Below are 22,538 nucleotides of genomic sequence, written 5' to 3'. Positions count from 1 at the left end.
CCATGCAGGATGTTCCCCACCTTATAATGCCCCATGCATGCTGTCACCCCTCCTCTTTATAATGCCCCCTGCAGGATGTCCCCCCCTCCTCTTTATAATGCCCCATGCAGGATGTCCCCCTTCTCTTTATACTGCCCCATGCCTCCATACATTAAAAAAAAATAAAATCAAATACTCACCTCCCTTCTCCTCACCTGCTACCTGCTACCTGCTGTCCGTTGCTCGGGTCCGAACTCCAGCGTTGTCGGCGTCTTCCCGCTCAGAGCTCCCTGTGACGGCTCAGGGGAGGGCGCGGTGTAAAGGCGTCACCGCGCCCTCTGACCTGAGACGTCACAGGGAGCGCAGAGCAGGAAGACAGCTGATCTGCGGAGGCACAGGGAGAGGTAAGTATCCAGCTGCCGGGGCCCTGAGCAAGCGGCGGAGAAGGGCGGGCGCTGACACCGCTCTCCTCCGCCCATAGCCCAGCGGGGTGCGCGACCGCCAGTGGGCCCCTCTGCCTGCTCAGGGCCCCGGCATTTGCCCGGGTGCGCCGGGTGCTGACGCCGGCCCTGGTGCTGAGGCAAGAAGATACTGCTTACACTGCTGTCCCACCTGTCTATCTGATCTAATACTGGAGATACCAGGAGTGCGGAGGTAAAAAGAGGCTGCTTACACTGCTGTCCTCCCTGTCTATCTGATCTAATACTGGAGGTACCAGGAGTGCTGAGGTAAAAAGAGGCTGCTCACACTGCTGCCCAACCAGTATATCTGATCTACTACTGGAGATAACTTGTGTTCTGAGGCAAAAAGAGGCCTCTCACACTTCCGTCCACTCTACCTATTTGATCTAATACTGGAGATAACAAGAGTGCAGAGGTAAGAAGAGGCATCTCACACTTCGGGTCACCCTGTCTATCTGATCTACTACTGGAAATATTAGGGATGCTGAGGTAAGAAGAGGCTACTCATATTGCTGTCCACATAGTCTATCTGATCGAATACTAGACATACCAGGGGTGTTGAGGTAAGAAAATGCTGCTCACACTCCCCCCCACCCCCCCTCACCGTTTACCTGATCTAGTACTGGAGATAACAGGGAAGCGGAGGTAAGAAGGGGCTGCTCACACTGCTGTCCACCCTGTCTATCTGATCTAATACTGGAGATACCTTGCATGCTGAGGTAAGAAGAGGCTTCTCGCACTGCTGTCCACCTAGGTTTTTACATTCTTGGAATCCATGTTTTTAAAGATTTTCCAATAAATATTTGATATATTTTACCTATTGTTAGATGGATGTGCCAATTTTCTTCCTCCTCACAATTTAATTACTTGGCTGAACTTCCCCAGCAAGACCAGCACCCTCCATACATATTTCAACCTCCAGCATTGGACTGCAAGGTGTGGTGAGCTCAATATCCCCCTCTCCCCTCCCACCTTGTCTACCTGATCTAATACTGGAGATACCAAGAGTGCTAAGGTACGAAGAGGCCACTCACACTGCTACTAACCCCGTCTATATAATCTACTACTGGACATGCCTCGCATACTCAGGTAAGAAGAGTCTGCTCACTATGATCTACTACCGGAGATAAATCGCATACAGAGGTAAGAAGAGGCATCTCACATTGCTGTCCACCCTGTCTATCTGATCTAATACTAGAAATAATAGGAGTGCTTAGGTGAGTAGAGACTGCTAACACTGCTGCCCACCCTGTCTATCTGATTTAATAACGGAGATGCCAGGAGTGCTGAGGTAAGAAGTGACTGCTCACACTGCTGTCCTCCCTGTATGTATGATCTGATAATGGAGATACCAGGGTGCTGAGGAGAGAAGAGACTGCTCACACTGCTGTCCACAGTGTCGATCTGATCTAATGCTACAGATACCAGGGGTGCTGAGGTAAGAAGAGTTTACTCACATTGCTATCCATCACATGTATCTGATCTGATACTGAGCCTCAAGGGGTGTTGAGGTAAGAATAGGCTGCTCACAATGCTGTCATTCTGAATGTAGGTATCTGTAAGCCACTTCAGGGAGCTTCCTACTGTACATGTTCACTGGCTCCTGACGTGCACTTACATTGTAAGACAGGTTTTTACTAGTGTGGCAAGATGGCCATTTCTATAGTAATTACCTGCGCTCTCCGATTCCACTGCGCAGGTGCGAGACTTCAGGCACTACGTGGTTGAAGGAGAGATGTCATCCACTTACATGCACTTAGAAGAGGCGGCATTTGAAGACACCAGGGCAGTGTTTGAAGGGACCGGGGCAGCGCTGATGACAATGTGGAGACACCCATCGGACCGGACAGCACAATTTACACAAAGCGCGGGACAAGTATAAAACACTTTTTCTAAGGTATGCAGGGGCACGTCTAAGGGTATAAAGGGGTTGCAGGAACCCCATTCTTATGATGTTAAAAGTGATTGGAAGGGTTTATAAGCCAAAAAACTGGTGACAGGTCCCCTTTTAATATAAGTGAGTACATTGAAATCAGAGCTTTAAATAAGAAAAATTAGTATAAAAATATATGAGGAAATTAGTCAGTACAGCGTTTTGGACCAAAAAATAATATTGTGCTAAAAAAAAATTCTTACCACAAGCCGTAATTGAGGAGCTCAGGGGGGTGACTCCTGTGGGCAAGCCTCCTTTAGTCACCACTGATGCTACAGATGGGGTGGAAGGCGAGGAAGAAGTCACTGACGATGGGGTTGATGTTATCCTCTCTGCAGACTCCATATCTGAAACAAAAGATTTAAAAAATTACTAAATGTATTTTAACAGAGACACATGATAACTGTTGAACGAGACGAAAATACTACATCATGGGTATATCCCTTTAAGTATTATCGGGGTATTCACATTTCAACATTTATTTATATGTCCTCAGATTGTAAATCGGCAAATAAGTGTCACGGGATCCCCGTTCTACCAGAAGAAGTAGAGGGTCCCAGGGATGGTCCCCACTGCTATCAGAAATTTAAGGCATATTTTGTGGATATTACACAATTTTTTCTTAATACAAAATACATATGTATCTATACAAGTGAAAAGAAAGACAGGGAAAGATGCTTGTGACAATGAGTCTTAATCTGACCATAACAAATAGACTTATTAGACTTGCCGTGATTAAGAGCTCAAAACGCGTAGGCTCCGTACCTCATTTTATGATGTTACTCTGTTACAACTTGATATTACTCAATATTCAATATTGAAGATTTTATGCTTTATCCATGGGGTTTGGACTAAAGATGCATTTTTTTAGATTTACATTAGAGACTTATGTTGGCTGAACCTGCCGATATCGACAGGTTCGGACGCTGGTCTAACTTTGTATGAGGGCACCAGTCAACTGATGATCAGGAGTGATGTCGATCAGACACGTCCGATTTTGGACTGCCGATCACATTGTTCTCCCTGAGATAAGCTGCCGGCCAACGTGTTCTCCGGCGGCTTTATCATAGAAAACACAGGAACACTCGGCCGAACGAGTGCTCCTGAGTATGGGAGGGTCAGCTGAGATGACTGTCAGCCAAACGATCTTTTAGCCAACAGTATGGCCGGCCTTAGATTCATAAAAAGCCACCATCAGAGTCCGATTCCAAGGTCAAGCCAGTGGCACTTTATTACAAATCACTATAAAAAAAAAATCATAAAATGAAATAAACTGTCTCGGCAATATTGATATTAGATAGTTAGATGATCCGCAGGTATCTGATTCATCTCCGCGTGGTCAACTAAGCCATCATCTCCATGAGCGTTTTATGTTCAGTGTTTATTTTCTTTATATCTGTGTGTTTTTCCTCCAGATAATCCACTTTCCTCTAATATTCTTGAAACATACAGCACTTAGGGTTATTGGTTTCCTATGAAACCGTACCAAGTGAGCGAGCAGCTGAGATAGGGAAAATTAAGCTGTGACCCCCCCTTGAGACCAGGACCTATGTGATTGTACAAAGTTGGTGGAAGCTCTTGGCATTGCATAGCTGACGAGTAAATAATAGCCCATTATGACTACAGAAGAGATTTAGTTGCTCATCCAATGTACCGAAGAAGGTTTTTATTTAATTCACCCACAAAGATACGGTACAAGCTGCTTCCACACCGAAGTCCAAAGACAATTGAGAGTACTTACGTTAATAAGCTGACCAAAAAGTAAAGCCAAGGACGGATAGGACATAGATGATCCAGCAACTGGTAATGCACCCCATAAGGCATGATCCAATCTATCCTTATGAGGAAAAAAAACCCTTTTTCCAGATCCCAAGAGGGATCAAGCAGGATCGACACTCCGATAAGGATTCTCTACATTTGTGTTAATTTTGCATTGTTTTGAAAAACCATGATGCAAATACTTTTATGCCCCCAAAAAGACAAAAGTATTCTAGTTGTGAAACCACCCTTTCTTGTAGCCATCAGCTGTTTCTTGTAAAACAAGTTCCGGAGGTGAAAATTCCTCGGCTCCACTGCTCTTACAGTAAAGAAGCCTTCTCACCTTTGGAAACTGGTCTGTTATTTCTCTAGCTGACGGCAGTCCCCCATTGTCTTTTGAGGGGATTTTACAGGGAACAGTTCTTTAATATATTTCTGGACACATAATTTAAAGAGAACTTATCGGTTCTGGGAAAATATTTAAATTGACAGTAGATGAAATCAGAAGACTTTTCTCAAATATATGTCAGTATTAAAGGGATGCATGTTTTACTTCCACTTTAACAAGGTGAGCACAAAATCTGTAGAGATTCCCTTCTTTGGGCAGTACAAACTGAATGGAGGAGCTGATTCTATACAGCAGCTGAATGGCAAAGAGCCTTGTGGATTTGGTCTTTTTTTTCCTGTTTTGTCAACTAACTGCAATATAGAACATAATGAGAGAATTGATTCACCTATTTTTCTCATAAAGTCACTGAAAGCGAAGTGTAAACATGGTGAATTCTTTCATAAATGTAACCTAATAGGCAGCGAATCAGGACAATGCAAACCAGGCAAAACATTTCTTTACCTCCTACCAGAAGCCTTAACTTCAGTTCTTACAGAATCATACACGTAATAAGATATTATTGTGGCTATTATGGATATGGATATTATGCAGCCCAGATTAAGGAGGTGAATACAGCTTGATACCAAAGGGTTAGTACGAAAAAAAGAGGACATAGCTGCTTATAAAAGGTTAATTTTCTAGAGGAGGACATAGCTGCTTGCAATGGATTAATCTGAGTCTTTCACTATATGCGACACACAGCCAGTCATGTGCACTTCACACTATGCCAGTGTTTACCTCTGTTACTGCTGCTCCATAATACAATTTGCTGTTTATACAATAAAATGCATTATGACGTTAAAGAGCTTCACAGACCTCCACAATGCTTCCAATCCCTCTCATCATGCATGCACACACACGGTGGTATCTCACACTTGCTTAAAGGGCCAGAACCTTTATCACTAAAAAAGGAATATTTTTAGTTTCCTTTTATTCCATATAATTAATAAGGTGTTTTCTTTTTGGTCTATTTTAACTTCATGAAGTTTTCCCAAGAGTTTATAGGTCTTCTTTGAACCTTCCATTTTTGGCAGTCATGTGAATGTGATCACTTGATGGCCAGGATAATAACGTGACTGTACTATCTATGACAGGTAATGGCGGCTCAATTGTATAACTACAACTCATGTGCACAGTGTAAATGGATTACTACTCACAGCTACTTTGCAAAGGACAATTTACAGATATCTCTGGATAAATTACATTGCTGTACATATTATCATTACAAAAATTTCCCCTTCAGGCTACTTTTTATTATATTTTTACTGAGATGATGCAAATTATGCTATGTGAATAAAGCAGGGCAGGTGTATTGCACTACATCTACAGTATATATATGCATGGTGTCCAGCAGATGTTTATGCTATAGAGAACATTAACACATCCGTCATGCTGCCTGATAGCTCAACATATGGCTGCAGTGTGGAGAATTAAGAGACAGGACTTTAGAAGGTGAAATTAAACTTCCTATCATCCGCAATAAACACGCTTTCACCTTGTAAAGTCCTAGGAGCGAGTAAAAACTGAAAACCATCAATTCAGGGATACTGGTTACTGATGGGAACGGCGCCTGGCAGTTACATACAAGTGGGCACTATGTGGGGGTTCTTTTGGACCTGAACATAAAAGGGTTAAAAAATAGGAATAGAATGGTAGACACTGAAAAATTAAGCAAGGTCGCAATTTACTTGGTATATCTATCTGTCTCTGTTCTCTTCCTATCACTCCTTTTCTGTTTGTTTTTTTGTTAATGGACCAAAGGGACATGGCCACCCTGTGCTGCCTGGAAGCGGTGGCCAAACATGTGAGCCACATGCAATAAAGCTGGCCAGGATCTCGGTAGCACCCATTCGCGCTAGCTCCATATCCCGGCCACCTCTCTCTAGCCACATACGTTTCCATACTACTGTTCTTGGGCATAAGCCGTTTTACATAACCTGGAAGCAGATAGGCTGGAGAGCGTTCCACTTCCGAAATACAATGTTGAGTATCTCCCTTTGATGTCTGATCAGTTGGTTCCAGCATCCAAGATCCCTGCCGATCTGTGCAGAGGTCCTTTCTTTTGATTTTTCTTTTTCAAATAAGTAGTGTGTTAGTGTCCGGGACTACAGCTCATCCTATTCAGCCCCAGTCATGGTCATGATAGGCAAGGATCTCAGAGTTCAGATCTTCACAGATTTTGGTAAGTCTCAAAGGTTTTCCCCTATAAAAAAAAAAAAAAAAAAAAGCATACATCCCCATAAGGCTGTCAGTTTGGGTCCTTAAACCCACAGTGAGGCCAGAACTTGTATCCATAATACCGACGCCCAAATATACTCTTTTAAAACTGACCTTAAAGCGCACCTGTCAGCAGAATTGTGCTCAGTAAACTACATACACTGTCACGTGGGCGCCATTAGACTGATTAAAATGATACCTTGGTTGGTGAAATTAGTCCTGTGGTTCTTGGTAATCTTTACTTTCAGTTTGGAGATAATGATATGCTTGTGCTCCAGGGCGGGACTGTGGGGGCCGCTCTATCTGGTGCTCAGCTTACATATTCATCTGTATGAGCAGCTTACATATTCATCTGTATGCTCCTATGACAGCGCACTGATCCTTCACTGACCAGCCTACTATTTTACATAATGCATCTAGTAGTGCGGGGCTAGGTAAAATAGGAGGCAGGTTAGTGAAGGCACAGTGAACTGTCATAAGAGCCCACCCCACAGACCGCCCTGGAGCACGAGCATATCATTATCTCCAATCTGAAAGAACCACATTACACAAGAACCACAGGACAGATTTAATCAACCTAGGTATCATTTTAATCAGTGTAATGTCGCCCACCTGACAGTGTATGTGGTTTACTGAGCACAATCCTGCTGACAGGATGGGCTTTAAAGGGAATCTGTCAGCAGGTTTTTGCTACCCCATCTGAGAGCAGCATGATGTAGGAGAGAGACCCTGATTTCAACGATGTATCCCTTAAGATTACTAGGTGCAGCCGTTCTGACACAGAGGTTTTAGATTTAGCTACGTAGTGGAGCTAAGAAAGCTAACCCCGCCCACACCAGGCTTTCTGTGTACAAAGTCCAGTGACAGTGTGCTGCTTATCACAGAAGGGGGCGTGTTGGACTACTAGGAACTGTGTCTGAGCAATGATAAGCTCCTGGTGCTAAAACAATCATTGCAAATAAACAACAGAACAGAGCTTGATAAGAGAGGCATCACTGAGATCTGTGTTTTAACGCCTACAGCGTGCTGTCTTCAGATTACATAGCAAAAACCTGCTGACAGATTCCCTTTAGGCTATGTGCCCACGATGCAGAAATGCTGCATATTTTTTCTGCTTCTCACTTGCAGGAAAAATGCATGCGGATTTTACATGCGTTTTTCCCGCCAGGTAGAAGCGTTTGTGAAGCGTTTTTTCATGCATTTCTGCATGCGGGTTGTCAAGCGCTTTTCCAAGCGATTTTAGCATCACTTGGAAAGTGCTTGACAACTTGGTCACACTATATAAATCCATCCGCACATTGAATCGCTTCATATCCGCGTGTGCACATGTAGTGATGCGGATATGGAGCGTTTCAATGCAAGTCAATGGCGGCAATTACGCTGTGTGTATGCAAAATTAATGGACATGCTGCGTATTTTTCCACAATGATAATCCGCAGCAGAAATTTCCGCAGCATGTGCACAGCACATGCGGATTATCATTGGGGACCGTGGGGCACGTATTATCAAGCGTTTTTTAAGAGTTTTTACTGCGGAAATTCCGCGGCAAAAACGCTTGAAAAATGCATAGCGGGCACACAGCCTTAAAGTGTAACCATCATTTGCATTTTTATTTCATAAATGAATAGTACACATGAAAATAAGAAACTTTGTAATATATCTTATCAGAGAAATCTGCTTCTTTCTCCTCCCGCACTGATTTTTCACTTTCAAACCAAGGGTAAAATCTACAGTTATATGAAAAAGTTTGGGCACCCCTATTAATCTTAAGCTTATTGTTTTATAAAAATTGGTGTTTTTGCAACAGCTATTTCAGTTTGATATATGTAATAACTGTTGGACACAGTAATGTTTCCGCCTTGAAATGAGGTTTATTGTACTAACAGAAAATGTGCAATCTGCATTCAAACAAAATTTGACAGGTGCATAAGTATGGGCACCTCACCAGAAAAGTGACATTAATATTTAGTAGATCCTCCTTTTGCAAAAATAACAGCCTCTAGTCGCTTCCTGTAGCTTTTAATGAGTTCCTGGATGAAGGTATTTTTGACCATTCCTCTTTACAAAACAATTCCAGTTCAGTTAAGTTTGATGGTCGCCGAGCATGGACAGCCCTCTTCAAATGATCCCACAGATGTTCAATGATATTCAGGTCTGGGGACTGGGATGGCCATTCCAGAACATTGTAATTGTTCTTCTGCATGAATGCCTGAGTAGATTTGGAGCGGTGTTTTGGATCATTGTCTTGCTGAAAGATCCATCCCCTGCGTAACTTCAACTTTATCACTGATTCTTGAACATTATTGTCAAGAATCTGCTGATACTGAGTGGAATCCATGCGTCCCTCAACTTTAACAAGATTCCCGGTGCCGGCATTGGCCACACAGCCCCAAAACATGATGGAACCTCCACCAAATTTTACTGCGGGTATCAAGTGTTTTTCTTGGAATGCTGTTTTTTTGCCGCCATGCATAACGCCTTTTTGTATGACCAAACAACTCAATCTTGGTTTCATCAGTCCACAGGACCTTCTTCCAAAAAGAAATTGGCTTCTCCAAATGTGCTTTTACATACCTCAGCCGACTCGGTTTGTGGCGTGCTTGCAGAAACGGCTTCTTTCGCATCACTCTCCCATACAGCTTCTCCTTGTGCAAAGTGCGTTGTATAGTTGACAGATGCACAGTGACACCATCTGCAGCAAGTTGATGCTGCAGCTCTCTGGAGGTGGTCTGAGGATTGTCCTTGACTGATCTCACCATTCTTCTTCTCTGCCTTTCTGATGTTTTTCTTGGCCTGCCACTTCTGGCCTTAACAAGAACTGTCCCTGTGTTCTTCCATTTCCTTACTATGTTCCTCACAGTGGAAACTGACAGGTTAAATCTCTGAGACAGCTTTTTGTATCCTTCCCCTGAACAACTATGTTGAATAATCTTTGTTTTCAGATCATTTGACAGTTGTTTTGAGGAGCCCATGATGCCACTCTTCAGAGGAGATTCAAACAGGAGAACAACTTGCAAGAGGCCACTTTAAGTAGCTTTTCTCATGATTGTATACACCTGGCTATGAAGTTCAAAGCTCAATGAGGTTACAAAACCAAAAAAAAGTGCTTTAGTAAGTCAGTAAAAAAGTAGGTAGGAGTATTTAAAACAAGAAAATGATAAGGGTGCCCATACTTATGCACCTGTCAAATTTTGTTTGAATGCAGATTGCACATTTTCTGTTAGTACAATAAACCTCATTTCAAGGCAGAAACATTACTGTGTCCAACAGTTATTACATATATCAAACTGAAATAGCTGTTGCAAAAACACCAATTTTTATAAAACATTAAGCTTAAGATTAATAGGGGTGCCCAAACTTTTTCATATAACTGTATATTGAATAATTTTCCCATTACTGAAATAGGAGAAGTTGGTGCTTATAACATTCTATTGAGGAGGGAGGGCCAAAAGGTAGACACACACATTACAGTTCTCCATAGATTTTTAAGAGCACCAACTGTCATCTCCTATCTCGGTAATGTGAAAGTCTGTATTCACTGAAGACAGATTTTTACCTGTGAATTTAGAATTAAAGATCAGTCCAGGAGGAGAAAGAAGCGGATTTGTCTGATTAAATATATTACGTTTCTTACTTTCATGATTACTACTGATTTATAAAAAAAAAAGCAAAAAATAAACCAAGCACTTAATAATAAAATGACGATTACTCTAGAATGTATCATGATTCCACCTTTTTGCAGGAATTATTGCTGATCACAATCATGGTGAAATAAAGTTTAGTTTATGTCAATGAAAAAAAATCTAAAAAATGGTAATTATTTGTATGATGTAACAGCATCAATATATTAATATACTTCCCTCATTCCCAGATCAATAAAAGTTGGGATCTGTAGAAGAACTTTATATTTTGCTGCAAAACCATAAAATCTGTCATTACGTGTGGTTTGCCAGCTGTGTACGTGTGGTTAATGTGTGGGGTTGAATTTTAAAAGGAAAAATGTTTCTCGAAACCGCACCCCTCAAACCATAACCGCATAATAAAGGTCTCTGGGTTACGCTTAAGTTCTGCGCTCCGACACTTTGAGTAAGAGATGCAATTAATATTCAGCATTAGTGAACACATGGGGCCAGATGCATTATTAATGTAGTTAAATGGTATCTTCACTTTCGAACCTACTTAGAAAAGAAAATTACATAAATACCGATTCCAAAACATGGGATTGTGAGTACCATGCGGATATACATTAGTATAGGCAGAGGATGACCGACAGCTTTTTTGGAAAAGTATAGTCTACAGAATGAAATAAACCTGCAGAAAGTATTACAAAAAACGTCACTCATTTTTATAAAGTTAGTCACTTATATATAGTGCTCAAATCAAAGTCATACAGTTCCCAAAACTAGTCCTGAACAGAGTCCACAGTATGCTTTTATGAAGGTCTTAAATCCCATACAGTCAATTAATAAATAACAATCCAATACTAGCTGTAAATAATAGTATGTTATAGTACACAGGTAAAATACTGTAATATAACAGTACCTAAACATACTGCCATACATTACCCAATTAATAGTGCCATACGATCACCCAAAAGCACAAATAATTAAATCAGGCAAAATGCCCATATTATTTTACAAGACGGATTACAGTATGTGGGAGCGGAGTCTTTGTTTATATAAAAGGAAACAGTGCCAGCTTTCTTCTCTATTAGAAGCAGGGGTGGGTCTTTGTCTCTCTACACAAAGGAGTGGGTCTTTGTCTCTCTACACAAAGCAGGGGTGGGTCTTTGTCTCTCTACACAAAGAAGGGGTGGGTCTTTGTCTCTCTACACAAAGAAGGGGTGGGTCTTTGTCTCTCTACACAAAGAAGGGACGGGTCTTTGTCTCTCTACACAAAGAAGGGACGGGTCTTTGTCTCTCTACACAAAGAAGGGACGGGTCTTTGTCTCTCTACACAAAGAAGGGACGGGTCTTTGTCTCTCTACACAAAGAAGGGACGGGTCTTTGTCTCTCTACACAAAGAAGGGGTGGGTCTTTGTCTCTCTACACAAAGCAGGAGTGGGTCTTTGTCTCTACACAAAGCAGGGGTGGGTCGTTGTCTCTCTACACAAAGCATGGGTGGGTCTTTGTCTCTCTACACAAAGAAGGGGTGGGTCTTTGTCTCTCTACACAAAGAAGGGGTGGGTCTTTGTCTCTCTACACAAAGCATGGGTGGGTCTTTGTCTCTCCACACATAGAAGGAGTGGGTCTTTGTCTCTAAACAAAGCAGGGGCGGGTCTTTGTCTCTACACAAAGAAGGGGTGGGTCTTTGTCTCTCTACACAAAGCGGGGGTGGGTCTTTGTCTCTCTACACAAAGAAGGGGTGGGTCTTTGTCTCTCTACACAAAGAAGGGGTGGGTCTTTGTCTCTCTACACAAAGAAGGGGTGGGTCTTTGTCTCTACACAAAGAAGGGGTGGGTCTTTGTCTCTCTACACAAAGAAGGGGTGGGTCTTTGTCTCTCTACACAAAGAAGGGGTCGGTCTTTGTCTCTCTACACAAAGCAGGAGTGGGTCTTTGTCTCTACACAAAGCAGGGGTGGGTCGTTGTCTCTCTACACAAAGCATGGGTGGGTCTTTGTCTCTCTACACAAAGAAGGGGTGGGTCTTTGTCTCTCTACACAAAGAAGGGGTGGGTCTTTGTCTCTCTACACAAAGCATGGGTGGGTCTTTGTCTCTCCACACATAGAAGGAGTGGGTCTTTGTCTCTAAACAAAGCAGGGGCGGGTCTTTGTCTCTACGCAAAGCAGGAGTGGGTCTTTGTCTCTACACAAAGCAGGAGTGGGTCTTTGTCTCTACACAAAGCAGGAGTGGGTCTTTGTCTCTACACAAAGCAGGAGTGGGTCTTTGTCTCTACACAAAGCAGGAGTGGGTCTTTGTCTCTACACAAAGCAGGAGTGGGTCTTTGTCTCTAAACAGGAAGCAGGCATGAGTATTTGTCAAGGTGAAGCAGGGGCAGGTCTTTGTCTCTACACAAAGCAGGGGTGGGTCTTTGTCTCTAAACATGAAGCACAGGTAAGTATTTGTCGCTACAAGAAGCAGGGGTATTTGTCTATCTACAAGAAGCAGGAATGAGTCTTTGTCTCTCTACAGGAAACAGGGTATTTATCTCTACCGGAAGCAAGGGCTGGTTTTTGCTTATCCACACAAAGTAGGGGTGGGTCTTTGTTTTTAAACATGAAGTAGGGGTGGGTCTTTGTCTCTATGCATGAAGATGTATTTGTCTCTCTACAGAAGGCGGGGTGGATCTTTGTCTCAAAACACCAAGTAGAGTATTTGTCGCTGGACACGAAGCATGGGCAGGTCTTTATCTCTCAGCAGGAAACAGGGCAGGTCTTTATCTCTCAGCAGGAAACAGGGCAGGTCTTTATCTCTCAGCAGGAAACAGGGCAGGTCTTTATCTCTCAGCAGGAAACAGGGCAGGTCTTTATCTCTCAGCAGGAAACAGTGCAGGTCTTTATCTCTTTTGGAAGCAGGGGCTGGTCTTTGTCTCTCTACACAAAGCAGGAGCTAGTATTTATTTCTCTGCTCTTGCGCTCCCGTCTGTCAAACTGCATACCAGGGAGATGGGCTTTACCATTGGACAATGGCAGTCTCAATGCATACTGGTAAAGAAAGTTCCAACACCTACAGTGCTGGCAGAATGTTGATAAAGACAAACTGCTCATTCAAAAAGGGTAGATGGAAAGTTGAGACCAAGTGAATTGGGATGATACCTGGATATAAAAGACTAATATGTGCACCAAAAAGCAATTTTTATTTGTGGGGAATATGCCCAGCAAGATGATGCTTCTACTCTGGTTTTAGATGAAATGACAGACATGCTTTTATATAATGTAGCCGGTTTCCTTAAAGCACCTGCTCTCTATGAAGATGCATTCCCTCCTCACCCCACAAACTCATCATTTCTTATGATCCAGGTTAGTGATTGCAATTTCAGCACTTCTGCTCCATAAATCAGAAGCATTACCTGACCTGCCAGGATGGCCGGAAATAAATCACATATTCTAATACCTTATATATTTTAAGAGAGGTTCACAAAGTGATCAGGGGCTTGGAGTTGGCACCTTATAAAATGTCATGGCAATCTAGCTGTTAACTCTAGTAATCCTTCCTGTTCCACAAGGATTACCCAGATACTTTATTGTAAGAACCATAGTACTGCTCCTGAGAGCTCAGAGCTTGCATCATCCAATACCCTTCACTGATCATTAGATAAAAAGAAGACTGTGTTCACACCATGCATTTGTGATGCGTTTCTCAAAACGCAGTAAAAACTTAGTCATTTTATGTTTTTGAAAAATTGCAGCAAAGAAAAAAAATTGGGATTTTATAAAATCACAGCAAAAACAGTTCTAGCTCAATCATATAAAAAAAATGCAACGCGACCACAACATGTGAACAGATCCGTAATCAAGCAGATTTTACAACATTTCTTGCCGATGCACTAGACATTGTATTGTCAGACATCACGTTATTTCAGAAGGTCGTCTATTTTCAAAAATGTTAGAACTCTAAGAAACATGGTGGACATCTTTTCTGGTAACATCAGAACTGCAGCTGTCATTAAGGAAGATGGAAGAATAAACTCTACCTGAGATGGAGAGACATCTAAACCCACTGATTTCAGGAACAGTTTGGACACAGCATGCGGAGTCTCTTTATATACCTTTTATTATTAGCTTTAGCCTTTATCCATCCTACAGTCCAAGCCTTTCTCCACCTCTTACAGTTGCATTACCGTTATTTTTGGATAAGTGAAACAGAACAAGCAGACAGAATTGGAAGAATTTAGTGTCAGGCAGCTGCTCAGAAAGCAAATACAATATTGGGATGAGCAATAAGGAACTTTGAAGAATAACTCAATATTAAGATGAAGGACATTTTTTTGCACTGTAAGGCAGTTTTCTGCAAATATGAAATTCCAATATATGGTTGTGGTTTGGGTAAAGGGACAATTCTAAGAAAATGTCCCTAAAACCACTGCCATGGAAATACATACTGAAATTAAAATTGCTGCGTGTTCCCCCATTCAAGTGAATTGGGAAGTACCCTGGCAAGACCACGATGGATCACATATGCTATGCTTTATAAAGACCATAGGATATTCTGAAAATCAACTAGGGCTGTAATACAGCGCCCTTAATTAGTTTGCAACGCCTGGACTTCAACTGAACTGGACTCTTTGGTGATCAAGTGTCCGCTTCAGAAGAATAAAATAAGCTGGTAATATTTCTTAAAGGGATTGATGCATCTTGTATCTTTAACAGTGCACCACTTTTCTGTCTCCTGTCTTCCTGCCTGAAGGGGCGATGTACACCTAACTGACAGTTTGGACCAGGCTGGCTGAGCCGCGTATCTAAGTTGTGTGCTCTCAGATGCTGCAAGCGGAGCCAGCTTTACTTTCACAGCATGAGAGGAGAGCAGGGGCAGTGAAACTGGCTGGATCCATGGATCCTAATAGCTACAAGGCAGCGCTTACGAGCTCTACACTGTGTTTCAAATTATTATGCAAATAATATTTTCTCAGATTTTCCCAAATTACCTATATGAATTGCAGTCATTGTAATTTTCCAGTCAAATAACTATTAGAATACAATTGAAAGGTTTTTATACAAACTGCCTATGATAACAGTATATTTTTTAAAAAATAAAAAACTCAAACTGCACTCAAAATGCATGTTCCAAATTATTATGCACAGCAGAGTTTTCAACCTTTTCATTTTAATAAAGAACAAAAAAATGGTCATTTTTGAAATTATAAGCATTAGCAGGTTATTACAAACTGAAATCAAACAGTTTTCAACTCAAAACTTTATTCTAGGTGATGTTACATTTGCACATAGGACCCCTTGTTCGAAAGGAGCTTCTGAACTCTCTCATTCATTGAATTTGTCAGGTTTTGGATGGTTTCTGCTTTAATTGTTTTGCATGAGGACAGAATACCCTCCCAGAGCTGTTGCTTAGATGTGAACTGCCTCCCACCATCATAGACTAAATTATAGGGCCTTTGTCTGTTCATTGTGGCTAATGTACATGTAAATTTCCTTAAACATGAAGTTAGAGAGTAAAAAAGCTCAAGTTGCCAATGATAATAATAATAATTGCAAGCTTTCTGATTGTTGTTATTAATAAATTATCATAAGGTACAGATAAAACATTGCCAAAAAAGAATAAAAATGCATCTATCACACAAAAAAAAAAGATTTAAACAATAGGTGATTTTCTAAAAAAAAAAAAAAAAAAAAAAAAAAAAAAGGTATTTATTATTCTTCTTTAGATTATTTTCTCAAGTTGCAAAAAGAAAAATGCAGGTCTATGGGTACTTAAGAAAAAATAAATCAGACGGCACTAGGATGGCATCCAAGTTGTGTCCTAGGACTATCAGAGTTTCATACTTGTTTGATATGGGAAGAAAAAGTGTCAGATGCAAAGAAAAAAAAAAATGATGAAACTCGGAAGGTAAAAACTGACAAAAAAACACTGATGAAAATCGGTCTGTGAAAAATCATTTATGTCTGAATGAACCCTTAGGCTGACAAACTAATCAGACCAAGGATAGTACAATTGACTTCAACTGTAAGAAACGCAAGGATTATTCACTGTCTGGATAGATAGATGGTGGGATTCACCACAAAGGAAAGACGTGAATGGAAGAGAAGCCGGACAAGAAATTGGATTTGACTATCAATTTTAAATTGAATAAATTAACAAAAGAATGACATGACAGCAAGATATGGGGTGAGGAAGGATTTTTTTTCTTCTCCCCCCTTGGTGGTTACAATGGCAGATGGCTCACTGGAGATTTTGCTTTGCTTTCCTCTTAATCAACATAACACATGTCTAATTAATTACAGGCCGAACCTATTGAACCCATGTCCTTTTCTAACCTCCGTACATCATGGTTTATTTGTGGCTTTTTTGGGGGCCACTTAGGTTTTAAACGCCAGATCAGAATGGATTGAACAAAAAAAAAAATCTGTTTCCTAAATCTGTTGTTAAAAAAAAAACAAACAACAGACAAACAACCATTGTTAGTTTGCTATTAACCAAAGACATAAAAAAATAATAAAATACCAATAAGATTAACTTTGAAGGGTATTAAAAAAATAAAAGAAATACCTTTTATACCATGTAAGGCTCCACATAGAACACCTGTACTAGTAAGACAGCATGTAACCGCCATGATTTTCCTTCTACATATTTAATTTAAATACATGAGAAATAAAAAATAATCTCTATGCTTTTAGAAGGCCTTGTGTGGGTCTAAACATTTCTATGGGTTCTGTAATACAAATCTGTACAGCACTATTCCTTCAATCACTATGTACGCCTTCACACAGATTTCTTTTTTATTACCCATTTGCTTCCTAAATGCAAAGTTAAGCAACTTTCTTAAAAGTCTTCATTAAAGGTTTTCTACCATTTTGTTGCTGCAGAGCGTCTAAGTCCTTTGTGTAGAGATCTGAAGTGGAGAGAGGAGAAGGTGTCTAAGGTTTTATGGAGAGCAGAGAAAACAGGCTATAGATCAGGAGGAAAGCACATGAAAATGAAATGAGTGCGGTTTTGGAGCGGTGCTGATTCATGAAAGCAAGTGAAGGCAGCGGCACTCTAGTTATATACAGATCTCATATCCAGCCTATATCACAGGGAGAGACACTACCACAAGAGAAAAATTTGAGCATGATTGTGAAATTACAAGTTTCAGCCACCACTAGAGGGAGCACATGAGCTTAATGCATACTGTGTTATTATAGAGTTCAATATATAAACAAGAGGAAGTACGCTCATAGGCTCCCTCTAGTGGTGGTAGAAGACATCTAACATGGTATCTTTTAATTATATTTCCAGGCAGAAGAATTGTAGCTCTGTATAAAATAAAAACATAGCTCTGAAATAGGAAATTAATCAGACCCTAAATGGTGTAATTTAACAGAAGTCATTCAGTTTAAGCTTATTGAAAGTAATGAGAAGCAAGGACAGGACTAATATTTTTTCAACTAACACATAAAAAATCCATAAGGCTCTAATGCTAGTTTGGACAAGTCGTACACAAATTGCTCTTGCAACAATATTATATTATATATTTGGCTAGAAAATAGGGGCAAAAAAACAAATCGGAAATGGGAGTCAAATATTGGAAATGAGTTGAATGTATGTATATAAATTTATAAGCAACCAACCAACGGCTACAAAACAATCAAAGCACAACCGTATAAAAAGGTGAAAGAGAAAGAGGAAATGTAATGGAATTTTTTTTTTTCCCGGGCTGAGAAGATTCTTGGAATATGTGATATTTTAATACATATGTAAATGTAATGTACAAAATAGATTTCTTCCAAATACCTATCATTAAAAGGATCCTTCCGCGCCGTCTCATTCCTTCGGTGACAAGCTATTACTTAACACCCCTTATCCCTCGCCCCACACTCCCTATTACATCTCCAAGAGAAAATAAACCGTTTCAGTATTTACAGAACAGGCCGGATAAGCCGGTAACGTCATGCATTACCAATGATGTTCCACAGCAGCTTCAACTTTCTTCCACTCACATTTCAAATGAATATTATTAAGTCCAAGTGTGCGCAGCTGTCAAGGTCAATGGAAATATAACATTCGCAGCCAAACAAAATGTCATTTGTATGCAGCAATCTGGACTTGACGGAGAGGTGGATGAAGCTTATCAGGATGGGGAGGTGTGACATCACTTTGGAGTAAATGGAGAGCTGACCTCTGCGTGTCTGTATTCATGATGTGCAGCTTTATTCTTCTTTATATGACTACTTTTTGTGTTTCTCGTTTCAGGGCTCGTCACCTCCCAGGAAGAAAAAAGGACTCTAAATGCATTGTTACTTAATGTACATATATATATATATATATACACACACAATCAATATAGGACAGGGTGGGCAAAGGCCCACCAATAACATTGACTCTTGGGGCCCACTGTTCTGCTACATGCAAAAATATCCTGACCCTAGTACACAAATTTACTATTGCTTCTATGTAATGTTAATTTGGCTAGCTTTTTTACTGAAGGATTAGATGATAGTGAATCAAGTGCAATAACACTGCTCATCAGCCCTCTTTCACAGGGGCGGCCTACCAGAGGATTCTCCTGTTCCCCCGCAGGCCAGTCCGAGCCTGTATATAATACTAACAAAAATATTCATCATTTTCACTTTTTTAAAGGAACTTTTGCTTTTTTTGACTTGTCTTATTCGCTGACTTTTTTGCGCCATTCCTTTAAGAATGAAATAAGTGGTTCAAGAATTGTACTCTAAAAACAATTCACTTTATTTCTATATTAAAAAGGGAATGTGTAAATCAGAAAACGGTCTAGTATGTAAATCAGGTTTTTGGGTTAAAAGTATTTTTAGAAAAATTTTGGCCATTTGTTTTTTTACATATCACAGTGTTAGTGATGACCGCAAGTGCTTGCTACTCGAGTTTGCCTAGGGTGCTCGGATATGCACTGAGTATCGCGGGTGCTCGAGTGACATCTTCGTGTCCCTGCGCCCCCAAAAAACATGTGGGGATTGCCTGACAATCTCGAGCAATCCCCATATGTTTTATGGCTGTCTGACAACCACAAAACATGCAGCCGAGGGGACTTGAAAATGTCACTCGAGCACCCGCAATACTCGGTGCGTATCCGAGCACCCTAGGCAAACTCGAGTAACGAGCACGTGCGCTCATCACTACACAGTGTGTATTAAAAATAAAAATAGAACACTTGCAATTTTCACACTGGACACTGAGGCTGTGTCAGTAAACATCACATGCACATTAGCCACAATGGTCAGACTCCTGAGCCTATCTTTTGTACTGAAACATCTAATGAGCGTGTGCAAACTTAGATCATTGTGGCATGACCTATTGTGATTGGCGGATCCTGTGTTATCAGCTTTGTATAGACGAGTTATTTGTCATTTGTAATCCTGCCTCTGATGATAATGAGCTTCCTGAAAACTGTTACTGAAAGGACAGGAAAGAGTCTAAGAAAGCCCCAGTGGCCAGTGTGAAAATTGCAGGATTGGCAATTTAATTTTTTAATAAAGATCACGATATGAAGAAAGAAATTGTCAAAATGTATGTAGCACAAAAACCTGGTTTAAACAGTAGGTAATTTCCCGATTACAGCCTTCAATTCCCTTATGTATGTTCATAGTGAAACAATCTACAAACTCACAGACCTAAGATAAAATATTACCCATCATTTCTGTTCTCAACTTAATAGACAGTGAGATAAGGTAGACAGACATATTACTATAAAGTAAAGGCAGAGGTAATTGTAGCCTGCCTCCCGAGGCAACTAATGGAAAGTGTGCCGGATCTGGAGAGCAGTTCTAACTATACACATTGTCTTTAAATGTTGGGGATCCTATTCTTGTAGCAGAACTGTGAATACATTTTAGCACGGTGAATGTCTCGTGAGAGGCTGGTCTACTAGAATGTATAAGTACAAAACGCAGATCATCATCAGAGTTTTACCAAATTGTCAGTCAAAAATTAAAAGCTAAAAAATTAGCTCTCACGTGGAATCACAAGTGTTTTTTCGTTGTTTTTTTTTTCCCAGCTAAAGTGATTTGAAGATTTATCTATTTATTTCCAAATTATGTTGCCTCGCTCCCACCCAACCCCAATAATAACTTCAAAGTGTTGACCACTGGGTATCCCCCTTCCCTTAATTTGCTTTCCACTGCCTGTTGTTCCATGTAATCCGTCTGCTGCATCAGAGACATTGAGATGGATTACAGGAAGTGGGGGTGGTCTTTGTCTTTCCGCAGGAAGTTGGGGTCAGTTGGTAGTGTTTCTGCAGGAAGTAGGGGCGGGTCTTTATCTCTCTACATGAAGTGAAGGGGGTCTTTGTCTCTCTAAAGGAAGTAGGGGCGGGTCTTTGCCTCTCTATAGGAAGTGGCGGGTCTTTGCCTCTCTATAGGAAGTGGCGGGTCTTTGCCTCTCTATAGGAAGTGGCGGGTCTTTGTCTCTCTATAGGAAGCGGCGGATAGGAAGTAGCGGGTTTTTGTCTCTATAGAAAGTGGCGGGTCTTTGTCTCTCTATAGGAAGTGGCGGGTCTTTGTCTCTATAGGAAGTGGCAGGTCTTTGTCTCTCTATAGGAAGTGGCAGGTCTTTGTCTCTCTATAGGAAGTGGCAGGTCTTTGTCTCTCTATAGGAAGTGGCGGGTCTTTGTCGCTCTATAGGAAGTGGCGGGTCTTTGTCGCTCTATAGGAAGTGGCGGGTCTTTGTCGCTCTATAGGAAGTGGCGGGTCTTTGTCTCTCTATAGGAAGTGTGTGTGTGGGGGGTGTCTTTGTCTTTCTTTTACTGCTCATCTGTCAAACTGCATACAGTACAGACCAAAAGTTTGGACACACCTTCTTATTTAAAGATATTTCTGTATTTTCATGACTATGAAAATTGTATATTCACACTGAAGGCATCAAAACTATGAATTAACACATGTGGAATTATATACTTAACAAAAAAGTGTGAAACAACTGAAAATATGTCTCATAATCTAGGTTCTTCAAAGTAGCCACCTTTTGCTTTGATGACTGCTTTGCACACTCTTGGCATTCTCTTGATGAACTTCAAGAGGTAGTCACTGGAAATGGTCTTCCAACAATCTTGAAGGAGTTCCCAGAGATGCTTAGCACTTGTTGGCCCTTTAGCCTTCACTCTGCGGTCCAGCTCACCCCAAACCATCTCGATTGGGTTTAGGTCTGGTGACTGTGGAGGCCAGGTCATTTGGCGTAGCACCCCATCACTCTCCTTCTTGGTCAAATAGCCCTTACACAGCCTGGAGGTGTGTTTGGGGTCATTGTCCTGTTGAAAAATAAATGATGGTCCAACTAAACGCGAACCAGATGGAATAGCATGCCGCTGCAAGATGCTGTGGTAGCCATGCTGGTTCAGTATGCCTTCAATTTTGAATAAATCCCCAACAGTGTCACCAGCAAAGCCCCCCCACACCATCACACCTCCTCCTCCATGCTTCACGGTGGGAACCAGGCATGTAGAGTCCATCCGTTCACCTTTTCTGCGTCGCACAAAGACATGGTGGTTGAAACCAAAGATCTCAAATTTGGACTCATCAGACCAAAGCACAGATTTCCACTGGTCTAATGTCCATTCCTTGTGTTCTTTAGCCCAAACAAGTCTCTTCTGCTTGTTGCCTGTCCTTAGCAGAGGTTTCCTAGCAGCTATTTTACCATGAAGGCCTGCTGCACAAAGTCTCCTCTTAACAGTTGTTGTAGAGATGTGTCTGCTGCTAGAACTCTGTGTGGCATTGACCCGGTCTCTAATCTGAGCTGCTGTTAACCTGTGATTTCTGAGGCTGGTGACTCGGATAAACTTATCCTCAGAAGCAGAGGTGAGTCTTGGTCTTCTTTTCCTGGGGCGGTCCTCAAGTGAGCCAGTTTCTTTGTAGCGATTTATGGTTTTTGCAACTGCACTTGGGGACACTTTCAAAGTTTTCCCAATTTTTCGCATTGACTGACCTTCATTTCTTAAAGTAATGATGGCCACTGGTTTTTCTTTACTTAGCTTCTTTTTTCTTGCCATAATACAAATTCTAACAGTCTATTCAGGAGGACTATCAGCTGTGCATCCACCAGACTTCTGCACAACACAACTGATGGTCCCAACCCCATTTATAAGGCAAGAAATCCCACTTATTAAACCTGACAGGGCACTCCTGTGAAGTGAAAACCATTTCCGGTGACTACCTCTTGAAGCTCATCAAGAGAATGCAAAGAGTGTG

General features: G+C 41.2%; 1 protein-coding gene across 26 annotated transcripts in view; it reads right to left on the bottom strand.

Annotated features, from left to right (window-relative positions):
- Positions 1-22,538, bottom strand: part of BAZ2B (bromodomain adjacent to zinc finger domain 2B) — a 376,347-nt gene that overhangs the window by 110,917 nt on the left and 242,892 nt on the right. For all 26 annotated transcript variants that reach the window (XM_073647090.1, XM_073647108.1, XM_073647095.1 and 23 more), the window contains one exon: positions 2,577-2,720. In XM_073647090.1, the coding sequence (XP_073503191.1) occupies positions 2,577-2,718 (142 nt within the window). In that variant the 5' untranslated portion in view covers positions 2,719-2,720. The remainder of the gene's footprint in view (positions 1-2,576; positions 2,721-22,538) is intronic.

The sequence above is a fragment of the Phyllobates terribilis genome, unplaced genomic scaffold (assembly GCF_046119375.1).
Source record: "Phyllobates terribilis strain yellow unplaced genomic scaffold, ASM4611937v1 Scaffold_9__5_contigs__length_417890890, whole genome shotgun sequence".
NCBI classification, from domain to species: Eukaryota; Metazoa; Chordata; class Amphibia; order Anura; family Dendrobatidae; genus Phyllobates; species Phyllobates terribilis.
This window is presented reverse-complemented; position numbering and strand designations above follow the sequence as displayed.